Source organism: Neofelis nebulosa, chromosome X, assembly GCF_028018385.1.
Source record: "Neofelis nebulosa isolate mNeoNeb1 chromosome X, mNeoNeb1.pri, whole genome shotgun sequence".
In the NCBI taxonomy this organism is placed as follows: Eukaryota; Metazoa; Chordata; class Mammalia; order Carnivora; family Felidae; genus Neofelis; species Neofelis nebulosa.
Window position 1 is genome coordinate 57,283,449 of NC_080800.1, and position 23,448 is coordinate 57,306,896.

The 23,448-nt window shown below is 46.8% G+C and overlaps 1 protein-coding gene across 5 annotated transcripts in view; it reads left to right on the plus strand.

Annotated features, from left to right (window-relative positions):
• STARD8 (StAR related lipid transfer domain containing 8) overlaps window positions 1-23,448 on the plus strand; it is a 94,929-nt gene that overhangs the window by 56,342 nt on the left and 15,139 nt on the right. For 2 of the 5 annotated variants that reach the window (XM_058712540.1, XM_058712541.1), the window contains exon 1: window positions 1,323-1,516. Coding sequence is in view for 2 of the 5 variants with exons in the window: in XM_058712538.1 (XP_058568521.1) it covers window positions 16,914-17,156 (243 nt within the window). In the remaining 3 variants the exon portion in view is untranslated. Of the gene's footprint in view, window positions 1-1,322; window positions 1,517-16,913; window positions 17,157-23,448 lie in introns of those variants that run through there. The other 3 variants (XM_058712539.1, XM_058712538.1, XM_058712542.1) reach the window with 3 other exon arrangements.

Sequence of the window (23,448 nt, forward strand, 5' to 3'; positions counted from 1 at the left end):
TCAGAAAGGAGGTCTTCTACCTTCCCACCCATCATAGTGGTTCCTGACTCTGGATGGGATTTTGTTTCAAGAAGTGAGTTCTGTTGTACAGAACTCCAAGACCCACAGGTACATGACTCATCTTAAACAAAGTGCCAGCTCCAGTGTTGCCATTGAGAGGAAAGGAGGGGTGCGCACTGGAGGTAGCCTTGCTTCATTATTTCTCCTCTGATTCTCATCAAGGCCAGTAGGTAAGTAAGGTGGGAGAATTCTAATGAGTCTGAAGACCAGACAGGAGGGGGACACCTGGGGCTATGTCTGTCTTTGCCATTGCCTGGGTGACCTTAAGAAAGTTGCTGTCCCAAGAAACATGAATTTTTGCTTTCATCTGTGTTGGGTACTTTGGCAAACAAATTAGATAGATGTGGAGCCTGCTTTCTACCTGTTAGGTATGGAGAAAATAACCCATGTGCAGGTATTATCCCTGCTATGGATTTGGTGGGTCAAGATGAGCGAGTATTCTCTTCCCAGTTTCTGTATTTGTAAATGTGGACGATGGTAGTTGGATGGCATGGCACCTTGAGTACTCCAGATCCCAGCTAATAGGAGTCCTCAATTCAACAGTGAAATCATGGTTGTGAACATGTATTGGAACTTTGTGAGGAAAGGCAAGAGAGAGATCAAATTTTAACACTCTGTTTCTTACTGAATTTAAACCAACTCTCTGATGGTACTTGCTGATACACTCTTGGGAGCCCTCGTCTGCCATGGTTAATGTATATGCTCCAAGTTTTCCATGCATTTCCCCGCGGGGGTAGTGTTTGGACTTGAGTCAGAGAGCTGGGGTAGTGGGAAAGTTGCAGAATGCTGGGGCCTGAGCAAGGTGGGGATGGCAACTTCCTGCTCACATATTTAATGTCCAAGATTCTCTCTTGATTGTCCGTACTAATCAGAGATCTCACTGAAGTTGTCTTCTGAAATCCCTATAAATTATCCTCAGCAACCCACTGAATCTTCACGTCTACATGGCACATGTATTTAAATCCCCCATATGGTACCAGGCACATTCAGAGCCCAATAAATAAACTGTGCGCCTGGCCAACTCTGTCTTTCACCTTCAGTCGCTAGCTCTGGCTTGACTGCTCCCCGCCTACCCCCTCCTCACTAGCGGTGTGACCTGAGGAAGAGGCAGCGGCGAGGTTATTGGAGGAGCTAGAAGGCAGAGCCCCGCCCACCACAATTTGGGCGACTTTCGGGGGAGTCCGATGGGCCGGACTGCGGCCTCATTGGTCGAAGGTCGTGTAGGTGGGCGGGGCTTCCCTGTCGCCCAACTCGCTGCCGTTCCCTCCCCACCTGCGCCGAAAGTGGCCTCGGATTGACAACAGCTAAGCAGCTGCGGCAGCTGCTATTCTGGCTGGCACCATTACCCACGCCCGACCCTAGGCTCCGCGCGTGCCCCGGACGGAGCAGTCCCTCCTGCACTCACGTCCTGCGCACTGGCAGGGTCTTGAACCAAAGCGGTGGACGCGGCCTCCAGGTAGGAGCTGGGGAGACGGCAGGGAGAAATCCGGACCAGCAGGGCTTCCTGGGCCCCCTTGCCCGGCCTAGTCTCGGGCGCGCTCTGGCCCGGCCCCCGCTCCTAGAGGTTCGGCTGGGCGGCACACACAGGAGGGGCGGAGGAAGCAAGCCCAGCCACCTTCCGCCCTGGGATTTGGGGTTGGAGTCGCCGAAACTGGGGGACCCCCTGAGCCGGCTGGCAGCACTTCTCCCCAGGGAAGTCTGGTAGTAGAAGGAGGTTTTCTGCCTGTTATCCAGGGCCTGGCCAGAGTCCGAAAGCATATCTGTGGGGCTTTGGAGGGGAACTGGAACCAAGCAGGGGTGGCAGGCCTTTGGGCTCTGCGCCACTTCGCCTACCCTTTTCCTTCCTCTGCTTTTGAGGGCATTTCCAGAAAGCCCCAGTCCGGCCCTATGGGCTTTCCCCTTGGCCACTGTCTTCCCTTCTGAGAAATGCTCCAGACTTTCCTGGTAGTTAAGGTAGCTGTGGGGATCAAGTGAAAACCTTTGGAGAAGTCGCATCTTTCAGGGCCGAGTTTCCCCATGAAATCCAAAATGAGTTTGGATTACAGATGCTCTCACGAAAGGTCTTTTAATGGAAGTTTTTGAGATTTTCAAATTAGTTAGGCTGGGGTTTTCTCCATTTCTCTTCCCCCAAGACTCTGTAAACTTAAGCACTGAATTAGAACTCAGGAAACTGGGGTTCAGCCACTAATTCATGTGACCTTAGGTGAGTCATGCTACTTCTGGGGGCCACAGTGTTTTCAACTGCACTTCAGGTGGTGGGCTGCATTTTAGTATCGCAAGGGCCAGTCTCTTCCATGACATTTGGTGACTTGTCACATGGTGAAATGTTGTCTTTGAGATGCTTGGGGTGACAGGAACAATTCAGATGGAAATCTTTGTGGTGATATGCAGCCAAGCCCCCTGTAACTAGTAGTGGTGGGAAGGGTGAGCAGGACAACAGCCAGACTGAATGTGAGGCCAACTCAGAGCCGGGACTACAGAAGTTGGGCTGGAGAAGCCTGGCTTGTTTCTATCCCACTTGGAGCACCCAGGTCTGCCCACCCAGGAGGAGAGGGTGATGAATCCCACCAAGGCTGTTTTCAAACCCTGACTCCTACTGTGAGACCTGTTCCCGTCTCCATCCTAGGGGTTGCAGTCACCACCCACCATCTTGTGTTATTGCTCTCTGAATCTTCTCCACATATCCATCTGTCTGGAATAAAGAAGAGACAGTTTCTATCTGGGTATGGGAAGGCATAGTGTCCAAGGGCATAAGGAAGGAGGTATGGCTGCAGGTGGTTTATGAATGGTTGACGGAGCAAGTGGGTAAGAGTGTGATGGTTATGATGGTGTTGGGTGTTGGTGGTTCTTTTACCCTAAAACTACAGCTACCATATCAGTGGACATTCTGAGCTTGATCCTCATTTTCAGGATTTAGTCTTTGTCCAGTTTTGTTCTAGGGTTAGGGTTTGGAATTTCTGCTTCCTGGACCCCTGTAACCAGGGCTAGAAAACACCACATGGATAGAATCCTGTTTCCCTTCTTCGCTTGCCTTCTGTTCACCTCTTAAGCAACTCTTCAGAAGTATGCTAAACCTCCCTGTGCATCTGCAGCTCCCCTCCCCCATCTGGGGTGGGGGAAGACATTGTTGAGAGATATCTGGAGGTGTTTAGAGCATGAAGAGGGGCAGGAGGTGCACAAAGAAGCTGTGTATCTTGAGTGACTGCTGCAGAGTGGAGTGTGAGTTGGGCAGGGCCAATGGAAGGGCCTTCCTTATTAAAGCACACCTCCAGAGTTTGAGCATAGGAGCAAAGAAAGTGGCACAAAGAGGCCTGAACTTTGACCCACTCTATCTTCTTGAAGTTTTAAAATTCTATTCTTAGGGATAGGGATTGGAGAGGGAACAGAGGGCCCCTGGAGCCTGGTATAGGAATACCAGCAACAATACAAAAGCAAGAAGGTTCCAAAGGGAGGAGAGGATGGAGTCTCTAATCTGGGTGCTGTTGCAGCTGCCTGTGCTTTTCTGCTAGGACTCTCTTGGAGCTTCCTGTTCTAGCCATGGAAAAAGTTCAGGTTCAATGTATGCCAGTCCTAAGAAAAGCAGACTGTGCCCCCACTTTTCTCAAGAAGGTGGGGCAAGGGGTCTCTGGCTGGAAGAAGGAATTGCCTCTGGCTTGAATAAAGTAGAACTTATTCTTTGGGCCTCAAGTTTGGGTAAGATCAAGTGTCAGGGCCCTGGGCTCTTGGGGGGCTGTTATCAGATAAAATAGAGATAAGAGATCTCAAATCTGTTATCAGATAAAATAGAGATAAGAGATCTCAAAAATGCAAGGGCTCTAGGATAGGAAGTGTGAACTCCCCTATCTTGCAACCCTAAACAAAGTAGTTGAGCACAGGGCTGGGCACACAGTTGCTGGTGTCAAGTGTTTATTAAGGCTTTTCTCACCTGTGACTTGAAATCTTGGTTTGTGTGTATATGAGGAGTGAGGACCAGTCCTTGAATCAGTCTGTCACAAGTCTGAAATGCTGTGTTTGTGTGTTGAGTCTCCTCTTTCCCAGCCTTCCACCTTGGGAACTCACATGTACACAATTGTCCCTGTGGACAATTGCTGTTCCTGTTTACCCCAACTCTCAGGGACTGTAGAACTGGATGTTACGTTCCTCAGACCCTCAGGGGTCCAGGGAGGTATGGGGCAAAACACAGGGGACTGAGAGCTGGATGTGTGAAGTTTAAATTTTTTTTAGTGTTTATGTATTAATTTTTTTTTTTGAGAGAGAGACAGAGTGTAAGTGGGGGAGGGCAGAGAGAGAGGGAGACACAGAATCCGAACCAGGCTCCAGGCTCTGAGCTGTCAGCAGAGCCGGATGCGGGGCTCAAACTCACCAACCGTGAAATCATGACCTGAGCTGAAGTCAGACGCTCAACTGACTGAGCCACCCAGGTGCCCCTGAATATATGAGGTTTAAATCCAAGCTCTGCTGTTCCATTCGTGACCTGTCAGACTCTTGGTTTCTCCCCACTCTTTGCACTTCACTGGATTAAGTGAGGGGATCCATGGCTAAGTGCTTTGTAAACTACCAAGTTCTATACAAATTATTAGTCATTAAGTTCAGTCTTGGCTTGGTCTTGTAGAGGACAAAGAATGTAACCTTCATCTTCAGGGAATTACCATCTAGTTTGGGGGTTACTGGCATAAATAATGAGTATGTCATACTAAATCTTTACTTCAGTGAGAACTTTTTAAAAGACTATTACAAAGACTTTCAAACATATATAAAAGTAGAGATGATTAGTGTAATGAGGCTCCATGTACTCATCACTCAACTGCAACAGCCATTAGCCCATCACCAATCCTGCCTATTAACACTTCCACCTCCTTACCTTCTTTCTTGTTATTTTGAAACAAACCCAAAGCATCTTATCAATTTATATGTAAGTAGTCTAGTATATATCTCTAAAATATAAGGATTCATAAAAAATAGCCACTGTACTATTAGCACATCTAAAACAGTCCCTTAATATTGTCAAATATCCTGACAGTGTTCATATTTCCAATTGTTGAGGGGACTGTTTTGCCCTGGCGGGCCTGACTAGGGAGCCATTGGTTTTGACTGAGGGGAAGGTGGCTGATGGAGGCAAGGCAGTGACATTTGAGCTGAACCTTTGAAGAGAGGCCCAGGGAAAGTCAATTAGGGAGCCCTAGCTCCTCATTTTATAACACTTGGCCACAGTCTCTGGGGCTGCAGCTACAGAGGCTGACTTGTAGAATCTTCTTGTGGAAACTTTGTGCCTTGCTTCTCTAGCAGTAAATGGGGTAAACTCTCCCACTTGCTTCCCAAGTTCCAGGGCCACCCAGGAGCTTGAAGTCAGCAGGCCTGGGAGAATTCCTGGGAGGATTCTTTCCTCCTGACCCCTTCCTTCTCTACTGAGGCCACTTTGGAGCAAAACAGGATGCATTCAGGATGAGCGTCTTTCCCAGCTTGTCATCTAATCACCAAGGCCCAGCTTGGAGCTTCCTTTCTCATTCATGATAAAAACCCTCACTGTCTCCTTTTTCCCTCCACCCCAGTAAGGGTGTGCTGACTTCCTCCACATCCGGACCAGCCCTCCTCCACCCCATGTGGAGCTGAGGGACAGCTTCCCTCATCCAGGTCTCTCTTCCTAATGCCCCAGAGCAGGCTATGAAAGGGACAGAAAGACCCCATGAGTGCTCTCCCTGGCTGCAGCCTCCTGCTCTTGGGCTGTCCTTGGGAAAGCAGTGGTTCCTTTCCAACAAGCCTGGGGTCCTGCCACTGCTTGGTTAATGATTGAGCCACATAATAACCACCTTGAAAAGTCACCTCTGGGGATGGCCATTAACTAACTCCCTGTCCACCCCAGGCCTTAAGGGGATCCCATCTTAACCCTCACTTCCCCCAAGAATACATTAACAAACATTCTTTAACAGGAACTTCCAGGGCCAATTAAACATCTGTCCCTCTGTTTTCGTTTGGGCAAACAGAAGTTGTTATTCACATTGCTGAAGGACACACATTTATTTGGGTGGTATTGAGAGAGTCAGGGAGTTGAGTTGATAGGAATTCAGATGGGCAGTTGGGGTAAGGGGGATTTTTAGGCATCAGAGTCAGAAGGGGCTGAGGATGTTTCCAGGAGCACCTGAGCCCCTAATGTCAATTTGAAAGAGCGAGAAATGTCCACCCAAAGGATCTTCCCCGTTAGTGGGGCTATGTGCATGTGTTTCTTTTGAGTATAGCTGTGGGTCCCCGCACACAAGGCAAGGACATGAACTGTCAGCCACGCTGCTGCTGTAAGGCTGAGGCCTCCATAGTGGAGGAGGAGACCTTCCTTGAAGAGCCTGTATCTTGACAAACAGTGGGAATTGGGAAGGCTCAGGCCAGGTCCAGTTTGGAAAGCTCTGGACCACAAGCAGTTTTCTGCAGTTTCAGTGAGAAGAAAAGGAACCGACATTTAGTGAACCATGTAAGCCTACTATAGAGTCAGGAAACCTGACTTCTGGTTGTGCCTCTCTGTAGCTACCTCTACATGAGTGACTTTAGAGAAGACATTGCTTTCTCTGTGCCTCAGTTTCCACATCATTAAAATCATCAGGGCAAGTGGCGTGGACTCAGTGGTCTCTCAGGTTCCATTCCACCTGTAAAATTATGCATGCCCAGTCAAAACCTTTTGCTTATCCACAAGGCAAAGGTCAATTGACTTTAAATTCTGCCAGGCCTGGTCACTAAATATTCCCAGTTGGCTGGTCAGTTTGGGCTGACCAGGCCTTGAACTGCCAGAGCTTGGGTTTTCCTTGAGCATGGGCTTTTGTACAGTTTGCTCTCGAGCCCCCTCCCCATGTTTGTGTCTGTTCCAAGTGGCTACCCTCTGACCCATTCTGCCACAAGTTAATGAATGACCTGCTCTCCCTGGGTAGTGCCAACCTAAGGTGCTCTTGGGATCCCGGGTCTCTGTGGCAAGTGGCCAAGGGCTTAGCCGGCCCCAGTCACCTTTATGCTTTCTCCCATAATACCCCAGAGGTAGGAAGGAGACAGAGCTCAGGGGACAAGGGCCTTTAGAGGTCCAACTCTCCTTATGAACCTAGATCTTCCTGCCAAGTATTTGTGCAGCTCTTGTTCCCCCATTTTCAGTACATGGGAGCACAATGTTCAAAGCAGTTGCTTTCATTCATGGACTATCCAAAAGTGTTTGCTTATGTTGGATTGAACTCTGTATCTCTGTGGCTTCTATAATGCTGGATCCCAGCTCTGCCCCCTGGGACCACCTAGCCACTGTCCTCTCTGACTTTCAGAGGTCTGAGGTTGGAATCCAAGTCCTCCTGCATCTTCTCTAGGACAAACAGCCTCAGTTCCTCCAAGTACTCCTCCAGGTACTAGGGGCAAGTCCCCTTCCCAGCCTCGTTACTGCCTTCTGCACATGCTACTATTTGTGGCCCTGGGAATGGGAAATGGCCACTTTCTTCTTTCTATTTCTAGCCTGAACTTTTCTATAAGATTTCTCTATCATCTTTTTTCTGGTGACTAATAGGTGAATCCCCAGAGTCTTGGGTCCAAGCACCTTATGCAGCTCTCTGATTTGTTTGTTGGTCAGGTCCAGCCAGTTCTCATGACTGGGGAGCCATTGGAGGCTAGAGCTTTCTTCTTATTGTCTTCGTAGCAGAGGGCAAGCCTAGTGAGAGGAGGTACTTACCTTTGACCAGTTGACTGCAGTGTACTCTGTGGGGGCTGCCGGTATATCCTGTTTTCCTGCCACTTGCTTTCTTCCCTTGAGCTGGTGGAGGTGGGGGGAAGGGGATATTTTAAAGAGCACTGAACCCAGAAATGAGTATGAGCCATGCCCACAGTAGGGCCTAGAAGGGTGAATCGGACAGGGAGAAATACCAACTCAGCCATTCCTCTTCTGCAATTGATGATTATGACAACAACAAATCTTCCCATTTCTTTCCATTTCCAAGGCACTTTCACTTCTGTGATTCCATTCTGTTCTTAGAGCAGCCCAGTAAGATAAGCAGTGTGATCCTTGTTGATATGTGCCTGTGGCCCAGAAAGGGGAAGGGAATGGTCTCCAAGGAGGGAGGATTTAGAACCCAGGTCTCCTGATATTCAGCCGTCCCTGTTTCCCCTAAACCACACCCGGCAGCCAAGGCATCTGGGGCTGACTCAACAGCTTCCTCACCACAGAGGAACCTCTGCCCAGGCTGCAACTCTGTTCCCATGGTAGAGGGAACAATCTCCAGGGGAGGTGGCCAAGGATTTCCTGTCCTTTATCTGGGCTTGCCAAAGGCTGGCCTGTCTGAGGTGTGAGACATGCACTTGCAGCCAGCTTTTCTGCTCCAGGCTGAGGTCAAGTCAGGCTGGGGCTAGGAGCACGGAGCTTGGGAAGCGCTTGGCCCCAGACATCTGGCCTGAGCAGCCCCTACCTGAGCAGGGCTTTCTAAATCGGAACAACATTTGTAGAGGGGCTTGTGGGAAAGGGGCCAGAGTGGAGATGAAGCAAAACTCATGCTGATTTGTATACATGGAGCTTGAGGCATGAAAGTGTCATGGTGGGGAGCAGGGGCTCTGGTATAAACAGCACTGGGTGACTTTGGGCAAATTACTTAACCTCTGTGAGCCTCCATTTTGTCAGCTATGAAATGGAGATCTGTACCTACCTCATGGGGTTGCTGAGTATTAAATCCCATAATACAAAAAGAAATCTCACTATTATTATTGTTTAGTAGTACTTTCTGCCACCTCATCACTTTGCTGTTTTTCAATGACCTGGGGAAGTGCAGTACTCAAACATGCTGCCCCCTAGGCATTACGTCTGGATTTTTCTGTCACTTCAGATTCCACCTTCCCCAGAAAAGCATTCCTTGGCCATACCCACCTATAGGGATCCCTCCCTCTGGCCTCCTTTAGTGGCATTTGTGGCACTGCAACAGGTTTTAGTAACCCTGATACCACCAATAATAATAGTAAATTCTTCTGAGGTATTGGCACATTTGACCTTATTTAGCTCTCAGGATAATTCTGTAAGGTAGGTGCTGCTATCATCATCCCCACTTTACGTATGAAGAAGCAGAGGCAAGAAGAGGTTAAATGAAGAAGTTACTCAAGGTCCCATAGCTATGGAATGATGGAGCTGAGATCAGGACCCAAGCAGGCTGACTCTACCACTCACACCCTTAGCAACAGTGCCATGCTTCTTCTCCGTTTCCCAGGTGCCTGGCCAGGAGGCGAGAGCTGAGACTTGGGCCTTCCTTCTGCCCCTGACAGCTTATTGTACCCATGAGTGATCAGTCACTCCTGGGCAGACAGTCCCTAGGTCCTTGCCTGCCCCCTCCCCACCAAGGTGGACAGATGGAGAGGAGAGAAAATCAAAGGGCTGGGTATTGATGCTCTATAGCAGAGCTGCACAGTTGGGGGAGGGTGTGCAGGAGAAGGTTGGGGAGGTGGTTCTGAGAGCAGTAGGTCTGCCTGATTAGCACCTTCCAGCACTGGGGAAACATTAAATTTTTTAAATGTTTATTTATTTTTGAGAGAGGGAGAGAGATAGAGTGTGAGCAAGGGAAGAGCAGAGAGAGAGGGAGACACAATCCGAAGCAGGCTCCAGGCTCTGAGCTGTCAGCACAGAGCCTGACGTAGGGCATGAACTTACAGACCGCAAGATCATGACCTGAGCTGAAGTCAGATGCTCAACCGACTGAGCCACCCAGGTGCCCCAGGACAAAATAGACATTATAATGAGCTCTCTTGACAACCAGATTTCATTATTTAGAAGGTGTGGGTGGTTGGGGCACCTGGGTGTCTCAGTTGGTTGGGTGTCTGACTCTGGCTCAGGTCATGATCTCATGGTTCATGGGTTTCAGCCATGCATCGGGCTCTGTGCTGGCAGTTGGGAGTCTGGGGCCTGCTTCTGATTCTGTGTCTCCCTCTCTCTGTGCCCCTCCTCTGTTCATGCTCTATCTCTCTCTCTCAAAAATAAACATTAGAAAAAATATTTTTAGAAGGTGTGGGTAGTTAGGGGCAAGCAGGAGGCTGGCTGGATTAACTTTTTGACCCCCTCAGCTGGTGTGGCCCATGCTGGTATTGGGAATGTGGAGGGGTAAGCTTTTGCCCAGAAGTTCTAGCCGCCCCCCACAGTGTTCCCACCTCAGGGCCCTTGGGTGCTACAGACTTCCATCCCCCAGGCTGTAACTGTTGCTGTCAGCTCCATTGCTTTTGAGCTCATTCTATGCTATCTTACCACCCAACCAGCTCCAGGGAATGCTTCAAAGGACAGCCCATCTTAGTTTCTGCCTCCTTGGGAAGTATGGGCCTGGTAGCAGCTCTGGCCAGGTACACCAGGAGAGTTTGGCTTTTGTTCAGGTTTAGACCTCGGTGCCTAGCATAGTGGTTAGCACCAACTAACTATTCAGGTAATACTGGTTGAATAAGTGCACAGCCAAGTAGGAGTGAATTTGGAGGGGAGAGCCTAGGGAGACCGACATGGGAACAGATTAATAGGATGGCTATGGTCATCTAGGCAGGCTCCTGGCCCCCATCTGTAGTACAATAGAAGCCAGTTGACCTTTTGTAGCCTCAGATCCCCCATTTGTGCAGTAGGCCTGCTTTGGACAGGGCCGTCATGGGGACCAAATGAGATGTGGGATGGTCAAATGTCTTCTCTGCTGATGGGAAGTTACTTCAGGCCAAGGGTTCATACTACAAAAATCCTAGCATATGTTTTTTGTATCTATGGCCAACATGATTTCTCCTGTTTAATGAAGAATATTCTAACTTGGTGGACTTGGAGGACTCTGTAACTAGACTGCTTGGATTTGCATCTTGACACACCACTTCCTAACTGCTGACTTTGGGCAAGTCACTAGCTATCTCTGGGCCTCAGTTTTCTCAATCTGTCAAATAGAAATATAGCACTTACCCCACAGGGGTGTTGTGAAGATTCATTGATATAAACCATATAAAAAGTACCTAGGCCTGGAACATAACGATGACTCTGTACCCTTTGGCTGTTGTTATTATTATCTCATTTTATACTTGCAGAAACCTCATGTTGTCAGTGCTATAATCGTATCCCTATTTTACAGATGAGAACACTGAAGCACAGGGAAGTTAAGTCTTGCCCAATGTGATCTGTGTAAAGTCCTTAGCTCAGGACCTGGCATATAGTAGGTGCTCAGTAAATATTAGTGTTTCATATTAATTATTATTAATAATTACATTCACTATTATAAATATTGTTATCAATAATGAACACAACCACAATTAAGAAGTAGCAGAGTCAAGACTAAAAGCCACATTCTCAGATTGCTAGCCTGTTAGTCTTCCTTCTGTAACCCAAAACCTCTATGTTTCTAGACTTTACACAGCTGTTAGGCCACCATTGTGGATTCTCCTTCCCTTCACCCCATACGACCTAAATATGCATGTTGTCACCCCCTGCCCACAAAGCCAAGGCCCCTGCCTTCTCCTTTCTGTTCAGAATCACAGCCCTCCCTTTGGCTTCAGGTCTCCAGGGAGGACTGTGTCCCATGGCTTCCAGAGGGAGAACAAACCCCTCTCGAAGAGGCTACTTCTCCTAGGCCCATTTTTTCTTCCTATAAGAGACAATTTTCTCTGGATCTTAGGGTGGGGCCAGGCTCCTTCAAGGCATTTCCTGCCCAGGAGTTTATATTTGGCCCCAGCAAAAGGAAAAGGAAGTAGACAAGGGGGTGGGGTTGGGATGTAGAAGTGGTGGCACAAGGTCAAAATGGGTACATGCCAAGACTTTGCAGGCCAAGAGAGGAAGCAGGAGATGGCGCATGTCCCTTATTAAGTGGGCTTGGATGCCCTCATAGGAGCTTGGGATGGAAGAGCTGAGTATTCCTTGAGGTCAGAATGCCTTCACCCTCACGTAGAGGTTATTTTCCATTTTTATACCTCTGGGCCTTGGTTCCTGGTCCTGTGGCTTCTGCACTGGGGCAAGGTGTTCTGCTAGTCATCTAGTTGGCTGAGTTGCATGTGTGTCCTCGGTTCTGTGTCTCTGCTATAGTGATGCCGGAGGAATGGCTGGAGTCATAGGTCCGCACACTGTTTAGTTGGAAAGCAGGACTTCCTGTCTGGGTGTTGCCTGAACATTTTGTAGCTCTGATTAAACTGCAGTTGGGATACTGAGACCAATAAGACCCAGTTGAACTCCAGTTAAATGGGGGAGATAGTCTCATGTGCTGCTGAGAAGGTAATGGAAATGTGTAGAAGGTCATTTAATTTAAATGAGCCATTGGGTGGTAGGGGGTTAGTGAGAGGTCAGGGAAGGAAGATTTCATAGGATGCATCCATCCTGATGCATAATAGGAATTTGCAGCTTCAAGTCAGGCTGGGTCTAGAGTGTAGAAGGCCTCAAGTGCTAGGTGGAAGACAGTCTGGTGTCTACCCTGGGCTGTGGGCAGTGGGAAGCCTGCTAGGTTGCAGAGTAGGAGAGTGGCCAGGTCAAAGCTTGGCTCTTGTAAGAAGAAGCTGGCAGTACAACCTGTTGAAAGGAGAGACTAGAGCCTGGGAACTTGGAGGGCTTAAGTAATCCAGACTGAGAACCTAGAGCACTGTTGGGCGTGGGAAACCGTGACCACCTGATGGAAAAGTTTATAGAACTTGGTGACTAAATACATGAGCCAAGAAAGGACAGAATAGGATGACTAGTGTTTCAAACCTGGGTGTTTGGTGCCTTTGGAGGCAGGAAATCTGGAGAGAAAGCCAGGTTGGGAGGGGAAGATGAGTTTGGTCTTGGTCTTCACCGAAGACCCTCACTGGAGTCTCCCAGAAGAAAATGTGCAGGAGAAGGAAAGCTCCCTATACTGAACCAGCCACTGATAATCACACACACCCTTGCTCTGGGTCTAGATTTGATGAGTGGCTATTAGAAGATGGGGAAATTGTAGCCCAGAGAGTGTTGGTGGCTTGTCCAAGGTCACCCAACAAGTTCCTAGTACAGTTGGGCCTAGAATGTAGTTCTCCTGGCCTTAAATCCAATAATCTTTCCACCCATACCATAATGGAGAGCAGTTTCCACTGGTCTAACATCTGCCCCAGACCAGTTAGGCTGGCAGTTCTTGCCTCCAGGCTAGGAACTAGAGGTGATGGAGTAGTACATGACTTATTAAAACACATGTCTTTCCTTGCCACCATGACCTTGTCAGAGCACTTGGGGACTGGGTTGGGGGCAGGATACCCTGGAGGCAAGAAAGCTAATGGAGTGACTGCAGCAAAGAGGGTGACAGCTTTGACCTTCACTGTCACAGAGAAGCCCTGGGCTAAGCAAGAATGTCAGCTGCCTGCTTTAACCCTGCTGTATCAAGTGCCAGTTCAGGAGACCACAGACTGGACCCAAATTTTCAAGCAGCCCCAGCAGACCAGAGGTTTGATTTAGCCACAAGGCCCTCATGAGACTCCCTTGCTTAAAGCTGCATACCAGATCTCCGGCTACAGCTTCTATGGGAACAGGTGTATGGTTGGGGGTTTCATGCATGACTTCCATATTTATAAAAACTCCAAACTAGAACTGCCACCTGTCCATGGCTGCCCAACTCTACCTACGAAGGATTAACAGGGTCCACAGACCAGGGACGCCACTGAATCATGTATCCATTATTTGCCTCATCCCTCAGGATATCCCCAAGGAAGGATGGGAATACCTGGAAGTGCTAGAGGATCCCAGGTAAGGTGGAGCTGACCCTCATAGTTTCACACTTCAGGTCTGGAGTCAACCGTTCTTTTGTTGTGGGGACTGTCCTGTGTGGTGTAGCATGTTTAGCAGCATCCCTGGCCTTTACTCAATAGATGCTAATAACATCCCTCCCCAGTTGTGATGGCCAAAAATGTTTCTAGATATTTCCATAGGTCCCCTGGGGCATAACATTGTCTCTGGTTGAGAATCCCTGAGGCCTAATGGCTTTGGTGTGGACATGGAGTGTTAAGGAGAAAGGGGTATTAGAATGGAGAACCACACATGTGAGCTTGCCACTAGCCAGCAAGATTCAGTGGCTTCACTAATGTTGCCACCCAGTCCCATGGTATTGTCCCTTCCTGGGCTGTGTGCCTTGGTGGTGCCTCAGTTCTGACAGGGAGACTCCAAAAGTGTTGCATGTATGGGCGCAGGAGCTTGGCAGCCAGCTGTAGCTCTGGCTGAGATTGAGGCTGGCATCCAAACAGGTGCAGTAGGGGCCCCGAGTTCTGCCTGTGACCTAACAAGCCAGAGGCCAGCCAGTGACTAGCACAGCCAAGCTAGCTGCTTGAAATCCAACAGCCCTTACCATGGCACCCCTCCTGTGAGGTTTAGAATGTGGGATGAGAGCTATTTTGGTCTTGTCTCTTTTCCTCCATTTGTGTCCCTCCCCTGGAAGAATCTAGTAAGAATTGTAATTACAGCTAAGAGCTGTAGCAGCTCTAGTAGCAGGGAGACAATGAGTGTACCCAGTCTCCTAGTGGACGGGGTATTGCAGACTCCCCTGAATCTCCCTCCCAAGGTCAGGAAGGGGGAAATCTTGGCAGTCTTCAAATTCATGATAGCTGTTATTATGAGCCCTTGTGAAGGCTCTCCTCCCACTGTCCCTCAGGGAGAGAGGGGGCATAGCCAGACAGTCACCTGTTGCAGTATTTGTGAAAATTTGAATGAAGATCCACTTCTGAGGGCTCCAGGGATCAAGACTGGGTGGGCATACTTCTTGTGGCCTGGGCTCCTTAGATTTATCCTTATGAGAGGGTGAAAAGAGCTGGTAATAGCTGCCTGGGGCCAACTGAGATCCAAGCCATCTGCCACAAAGCAAACATCTCTTCCTTAAGCAGGATCCCCCTCTAGTAATGGAGATGGGCAAAGAAAAAGGGCCTTGCATCAACCAAGAGAAACGATCTGAGAAGCCTTTTGCCAGGACCTAGCAGCAGGGCCTGGAGTGGTAGGGGGCTCCTCTGCCTACCTTGAATACCAGCTTGATCTCACAAAGTCCACCTTAGACACTTGGGTCATCACACAGTGGCATCCCAGATCTTTCTCCACTCCCTCATAATGGTGGCTTTTCCTCCTGTGCTCACTAAAGGTGAGAAAGACCATGATGATGCCAGACCTTATTTTGGAGACACTCCTCTTATGGTGAGGGCCATGAAGGAGATGCCTTTCCAAATAGGAAACAAAGTAAGGTAAAGGAAATCAACACAATTGCTGGTCCTCTGTTTGAATAAATTACCTTCACATATACCCATAGGTTTGCCCTCCCCTGTCTTACCATAAGCTCATTGCTTTCTTGCTCCTTCACTCTGGCTGAGAGAACATGGACCACTGATTAGAATGGGCCTGAGTCTGGCCTCTGGCTAGAATCTTTCCAGAGACCTATGCTGTGGCTTTTTAGCTGGCCATGTTTGTTTAAGGCCTACACTTTATATTGCCTACACTTTAGAATCATCTAGAAAGCTCTCAAAAACAAATGAAAACTAACCACCCCTGTTCCCAGAGATTCTAATTTAATTTGGTCATGATGGGGGCCCAGGCACTGGAATTTTTAAAAGATCCCAGATTATAATGTGCAGTCCGAGTTGAGAGAGTACTGCTTCAGCAGGACAAGGATCCTTTGATGTGGGGCCTCTGTGACATCCACCCATTGCTTATCCTGGGCCCTGAGTCTTACCTGGTACCTATGTCTGAGCTGGCTTTTGGGTTGGGGAAGCGCAGGCAGAAGTGGGGTTCAAGTGGCTCTCTCACGGCCCAGAGTGACCACAATGCTAAAGTCCCCCAAGTGTGGCATGAAGAGGGTCAGGTTGGTGATATCGGCTGGGTGCAGCCTGACCTCCCTTAGCTTAGTTGCCAGTTGCCTTTTCTTTTTCTCCTAGCTCATTCTTACTGTTTTAAAACTAGGACACAATCTGAACTGAGCCTTAGAGACTGAATGTGTGAATACCAAGTTCAAGTAGTCTTATTTTAAGTTTTTATTTAAATTACAGTTAGTTAACATATAGTGTAATATTAGCTTCAGGAGAGAGAGGCCAAGTTCAAGTAGCCTTAACAAAAGTAGCACTAATGATAGCTTTCATATAGTCACTTTCAAAACCAGGCAAAAGCTGACCAAATCCACACAGTAGCTGTGGAAGTAAGCAGGAAAGTTGTTAGTCCTTGCTGTATAGATCAAAATCCAAAGCTTACGGAATGAAGCAAGTTGCCTAAAATGACTTAGGCAGCAGGTAGGGGAGCCAGCTTGATTGTAAAAAGCTCTTTCTTCAACTCAGTTATCATCTTTGAGCATTATTGCATTTCCTCAGTGGGGATGTTGCTGCCCCTTTCCCGAGAGCATAAACTCTACTCTTGTTCATATAGCATTTCTCAAGAAGAAAAGCCCTGCTTTTCTCCTCATTCCATCCTTCTCTGAATAGAAAAAAAGTGTTGTGCTAAGAGGATCCCTGGTGCATGGCATATTTTAGTAGGTGCACATCCTGTCATTGGCCTCTGAAATCATCCATTGCTGCTCAGCAATGTTTCTTTGACACTCCCTCCAGGAGACTCGTGGGTATGGCCTTGAAGCCCGATTTGATGTTGGAGCTTTCGAGTATGCCCTTTTCCCAAACTTTTATGGCTCAGATCAGCTGGGACCCTCCCCAGGGAAAGAGTCTGGGCTTAAATCTCAGTGGAAACCTGGGGCGCTTGGGTGGCTCAGTCGGTTGAGCGTCCAATTTTGGCTCAGGTCATTATCTCACAGTTCCTGAGCTTGAGCCCTGGATCGGGCTCTGTGCTGACATCTCAGGCTGCTTCGGATTTTGTGTCTCCTTCTCTCTCTGCCCCTCCCCTGATCATGCTCTGTCTCTGTCTCTGTCTCTCAAAAATAAAGAAACATTAAATTTTTTTTTAAAAATCTCAGTGAAATCCAGCTTGTGCCAGATGAGTGACATCCCTGACCTGTCCCAGCATATCAAACTAGCCTTGACCAGAGCATGGCCTGCAGAATATAGTGAAACTGCTGAAATCTGCACATCTGGACATAGAAACAGGACTAGGGGTCACAGACATTCCCACATCACTTGCCTCAGCTTGCCTGGTGTTACTCTCCCCACGAGGCATGTAAGGCAGTCCTCAGTCCAGGACACCTGGGCCCCAACCTCAGGTGAGTGGACTCTACTGGGGGTGAGTGGTCACTCCTGGCCCCAGCCTCGACAGGCTGGGATGTGTGGGAGGGATGAAAGCAAAGCACTTTAGCTCAGCCCTTAATCACCAAGACATATATCTTTGCTCCATTTGGGAGGGAGCCCCAGGGCCTCCCAGCCCTCCATGAGGTGGTATATTGTTAGGAGCCAGTGTCCCTGACAACCTGTTGGGTAATAACCCATTACATTCTCCAGATTCCTGCCAGGGAGTACTTTCTGGGGATTCATCCCATAACCCTGCTTCAAACTACTGGATCCTTTGTCTTTTGGAGCTATTGTGGCCTCTTTGCAACTTCTTCCTCCTAACTAACCTCACTTCCTGGAGCCATTTGGCTGCAATTTTGACAGTGATGTGGATGCAGCCACTTTCTTTTTGTTTTGTTATGTTTTGTTTTTATTTTTTTAATATCAAATTTATTGTTAAATTGGTTTCCATACAACACCCAGTGCTCATCCCCAAAAGGTGCCCTCCTCAATACCCATCACCCACCCTCCCCTCCCTCCCACCTCCCCATCTACCCTCAGTTTGTTTTCAGTTTTTAAGAGTCTCTTATGCTTTGGCTCTCTCCCTCTCTAACCTTTTTTTTCCTTTCCTTTCCCTCCCCCCTGGACTTCTGTTAAGTTTCTCAGGATCCACATAAAAGTGAAAACATACGGTATCTGTCTTTCTCTGTATGACTTACTTCACTTAGCATAACACTCTCCAGTTCCATCCACATTGCTACAAAAGGCCAGATTTCATTCTTTCTCATTGCCAAGTAGTATTCCATTGTGTATATAAACCACAATTTCTTTATCCATTCATCCGTTGATGGACATTTAGGCTCTTTCCATAACTTGGCTATTGCTGAGAGTGCTGCTATAAACATTGGGGTAAAAGTGCCCCTATGCATCAGCACTCCTGTATCCCTTGGGCAAATTCCTAGCAGTGCTATTGCTGGGTCATAGGGTAGGTCTATTTTTAATTTTCTGAGGAACCTCCACACTGCTTTCCAGAGCAGCTGCACCAATTTGCATTCCCACCAACAGTGCAAGAGGGTTCCCGTTTCTCCACATCCTCTCCAGCATCTATAGTCTCCTGATTTGTTCATTTTGGCCACTCTGACTGGCGTGAGGTGATATCTGAGTGTGGTTTTGATTTGTATTTCCCTGATGAGGAGCGACGTTGAGCATCTTTTCATGTGCCTCTTGGCCACCTGGATGTCTTCTTTAGAGAAGTGTCTATTCATGTTTTCTGCCCATTTCTTCACTGGGTTATTTGTTTTCCGGGTGTGGAGTTTGGTGAGCTCTTTATAGATTTTGGATACTAGCCCTTTGTCCGATATGTCATTGGCAAATACCTTTTCCCATTCCGTTGGTTGCCTTTTAGTTTTGTTGATTGTTTCCTTTGCTGTGCAGAAGCTTTTTATCTTCATGAGGTCCCAATAGTTCATTTTTGCTTTTAATTCCCTTGCCTTTGGAGATGTGTCAAGTAAGAATTGCTGTGGCTGAGGTCAGAGAGGTTTTTCCCTGCTTTCTCCTCTAGGATTTTGATGGTTTTCTGTCTCACATTCAGTTTCTTTATCCATTTTGAGTTTGTTTTTGTGAATGGTGTAAGAAAGTGGTCTAGTTTCATCCTTCTGCATGTTGCTGTCCAGTTCTCCCAGCACCATTTGTTAAAGAGACTGTCTTTTTTCCATTGGATATTCTTTCCTGCTTTGTCAAAGATTAGTTGGCCATACTTTTGTGAGTCTAGTTTGGGGGTTTCTATTCTATTCCATTGATCTATGTGTCTGTTTTTGTGCCAATTCCATGCTGTCTTGATGATTACAGCTTTGTAGTAGAGGCTAAAGGCTGGGATTGTGATGCCTCCTGCTTTGGTCTTCTTCAAAATTACTTTGGCTATTCGGGGCCTTTTGTGGTTCCATACAAATTTTAGGATTGCTTGTTCTAGCTTTGAGAAGATGCTATTGCAATCTTAATTGGGATTGCATTGAATGTGTAGATAACTTTGGGTAGTATTGACATTTTAACAATATTTACTCTTCTAATCCATGAGCACGGAATGTTTTTTCATTTCTTTCTTCTTCAATTTCCTTCATAAGCTTTCTATAGTTTTGAGTACACAGATCTTTTACATCTTTGGTTAGGTTTATCGTAGGTATTTTATGATTCTTGGTGCAATTGTGAATGGGATCAGTTTCTTTATTTGTCTTTCTGTTGCTTCATTGTTAGTGTATAAGAATGCAACTGATTTCTGTACATTGATTTTGTATCCTGCGACTTTGCTAAATTCATGTATCAGTTCTAGCAGACTTTTGGTGGAGTCAGTTGGATTTTCCATGTATAATATCATGTCATCTGCAAAGATTGAAAGCTTGAAATCATCTTTGCCAATTTTGATGCCTTTGATTTCCTTTTGTTGTGTGATTGCTGATGCTAGAACTTCCAAGACTATGTTAAACAACAGCGGTGAGAGTGGACATTCCTGTCGAGTTCCTGATCTCAGGGAAAAAGCTCTCAGTTTTTCCCCATTGAGGAGGATGTTAGCTGTGGGCTTTTCATAAATGGCTTTTATGATGTTTAAGTACGTTCCTTCTGTCCCAACTTTCTTGAGGGTTTTTATTAAGAAAGGATGCTGATTTTGTCAAATGCTTTTTCTGCATCGATTGACAGGATCATATGGTTCTTTTCTTTTCTTTTATTAATGTGATGTATCACATTGATTGATTTGCGAATGTTGAACCAGCCCTGCAGCCCAGGAATGAATCCCACTTGATCATGGTGAATAATTCTTTTTATATGCTGTTGAATTCAATTTGCTAGTATCTTATTGAGAATTTTTGCATCCATATTCATCAGGGATATTGGCCTGTAGTTCTCTTTTTTTTTTTACCGGGTCTCTGTCTGGTTTAGGAATCAAAGTAATGCTGGCTTCATAGAATGAGTCTGGAAGTTTTCCTTCCCTTTCTATTTCTTGGAATAGCTTGAGAAGGATAGGTATTATTTCTGCTTTAAATGTCTGGTAGAATTTCCCTGGGAAGCCATCTGGTCCTGGACTCTTATTTGTTGGGAGATTTTTGATAACTGATTCAATTTCTTCGCTGGTTATGCATCTGTTCAAGCTTTCTATTTCTTCCTGTTTGAGTTTTGGGAGTGTGTGGGTGTTTAGGAATTTGTCCATTTCTTCCAGGTTGTCCAGATTGTTGGCATATAATTTTTCATAGTATTCCCTGATAATGGCTTGTATTTCTGAGGGATTGGTTGTAATAATTCCATTTTCATTCATGATTTTATCTATTTGGGCCATCTCCCTTTTCTTCTTGAGAAGCCTGGCTAGAGGTTTGTCAATTTTGTATATTTTTTCAAAAAACTAACTCTTGGTTTCATTGATCCTCTCTACAGTTATTTTAGATTCTATATTCTTTATTTCTGCTCTAATCTTTATTATTTCTCCTCTTCTGCTCTGTTTGGGGTGTCTTTGCTGTTCTGCTTCTGTTTCCTTTAGGTGTGCTGTTAGATTTTGTATTTGGGACTTTTCTTGTTTCTTGAGATAGGCCTGGATTGTAATGTATTTTCCTCTCAGGACTGCCTTCACTGGGATGCAGCCACTTTCTAGACCCAGAAGGGAATGCTAGCTGGGCCTCTTTCTCCTGTTTGTCGTTCTTTCTTGGGACCCTTCAGTTAGTTGGGAGTACTTGTACTATGTGTCAAGGATATTTTTCCTCTCTCCAGGATTTTATTTAATGCTCTCAGTAGCTATTACAGGTAGACACAATTCCACCCATTTTACAGTGGGGGAAACTGAGTCTTACAGAGGTTAAACAACTTGCCAAGGTCCGAGAGCTAGTGACTGACAGCACTAGGATTTCAAATCAAGCTTGTAACTCCACTACATCAGGAGGTCAAAAAAAAGTTTGGGGACCTGGAGTTTGTTCCTTTGAGTCTAAGCCCTTTGTTTACCTGGCCTCTGAGGGCAAGTGGCATAATGAAATGGGAAAGAGAGAGCTGTAAAAGAAATTAAAAGGTCAGGGTCTCACATGAAAAGACATTTCTCCAAAGAAGACATACAGATGGCCAACAGATGCATGAAAATATGCTCATCATCACTTACTATCAGGGAAATACAAATCAAAACTATAATGAGATATCACCTCACACTGGTCAGAATGGCTAAAATCAACAACTTCAGAAACAACAGGTGTTGGTGAGGATGTGGAGAAAGAAGGACCCTCGTGCAGTGTTGGAATGCAGCTACTGGTGCAGCCACTCCGGAAAACCGTATTAAGTTTCCTCAAAGAGCTAGAAATAGAACTACCCCATGATCCAGCAAATGCACTACTATTTACCCAAAGAATACAAAAACACTAATTCAAAAGAATATGTGCACCCCTCTGTTTATGGCAGCATTGTTTATAATAGCCAAGATATGGAAGTAGCCCATGTCCATCAATCGATGAATGGGTAAAGATGTGGTGTGTGTGTGTGTTTGTGTGTGTGTGTGTGTATAGTGTACACACACACACACACAAACACACACACAATGGAATATTAGTGATCAAGAAGAATGAAATCTTACCATTTGCAATGACATGGATGGAGCTGGAGAGCATTATGCTAAACAAAATAAGTCAGATAAAGACAAATACCATATGATTCCACTCATACGTGGAAGTTAGGAAACAACAAAGGAGCAAAGGGAAAGAGAGAGAAAGTGCAAGAGAGCATGCACACAAGAAATAGACTCAAAATACAGAGAACAAACTGATGGTTACCAGAGGGGAGTTGGTCAGGGGATGGGTGAAATAAGGGGTGGGGATTAAGGAGTGTACTTGTGATGAGCACCAGGTGATGTATGGAATTGTTGACTCATCATATTGTACACCTGAAACTAAAATAACACTGTATGTTAAGTAACTGGAATTAAAACAAAAACTTAAAAAAAAATAAAAGATTAGGATCATAGTCTCAGCTGTGACATGTAACTCTGTGGGAATTGGGAAAGTTCCTCGGGACTCAATATGCCCCATATTATAGCTGACATGGAAACCCCCACCATAGACCAATTAAATCAGCCTCTGAGGATGGGATCCCCGGGAATTGGTCTTTTTTAAGCTTCCTAGCTGATTTTAACGTGCATCCCAGGGTGAAAATCCTTCAGCTAGGAATATAGGCCAGTGCTTCTCAAACTTTAATGTGCATGCAAATAAACTCAGGATGTAGTTAAATATAGATTCTGATTCAGTAGGTCTGGAATTCTGCGTTTCTAACAAGCTCCCTGGTGATGCTGATGCTGCTGGTCCAGAGATCACAGAGTAGTAGCGGGCTAGAGGGCTCTAGGTAAAAGCAAAAGAACTTGGTGCCCACTCAGGTGCGCTGGTTTCCTTCCCACCAACCCTGGCTAGGGCCAATGCCTAGCGTTAGAGGAGCATGCGGCTCACCACTCTCCTGTGGGCTCTGCCTCTGTGGCTCTGGTAGATGGTGCAGATGTGTAAGATGCGGGACTTTCTTACTACACTCTCTCAACTTCTTCCGGCTTAAGAAGGACCTCAGGACTAATGGGCAGGCAGGTGCCTCTCTCCTTCCCTTTCCTCTTTGTTCTGCCTTTAGCCACGAATGGCTAAGGGCTGCAGTGGACTTCAAGGGTGTGTTCTTGGCATGCAGGCCTAACCCTGGGGATTAGCTTTCTTACCTGGGGTGGCCATAGCAGACTCATGGCCCTTTAAGGGTCACTATTTCTTTCTGTGCCTGTTCCTGCCTTTCTGGGAACTATCAGGTCCTTTCTTTGGTACCTTCTCTTCATCCTAATCATGGGAAAGCAGAGCTGGCTGCTAGGAGGGGCTCTGAGGATGGAGAAGGGCCTTCTCCTGGGGGTGTGGTAGGATCAGGAGACAGGGAGGTGGTAGTGGCAGCTGGCTAAGCTGTTTTAGCAGCAAAACCAGGTACCTCGGATGCTTCCTGGGCTGGTGTGAGGTCCCTTCCAACAGCTCTTACCACAGTTCCCCCACACCACCAATTGTCTGGAGACCTGTATCCTCTGCTAGGCTTGCACTGCACCCTGTCAGAGGGTCTGAGGTACTGTTAGCTAAGCTCTGTGGGAACAAACACTTTCCAGGACCTCTCTGAAGTCTGGATGATTCCTAGATCTTTATCATAGGTTAGAAAGTTGCAGTAACAAGAAACATGGGCACATACACACACCATTCAAGTGCTGCACAGACTGAGGGGGCCTATAGGGGGTGTGTGTACAGGTGCACCATCTCATACCAATCT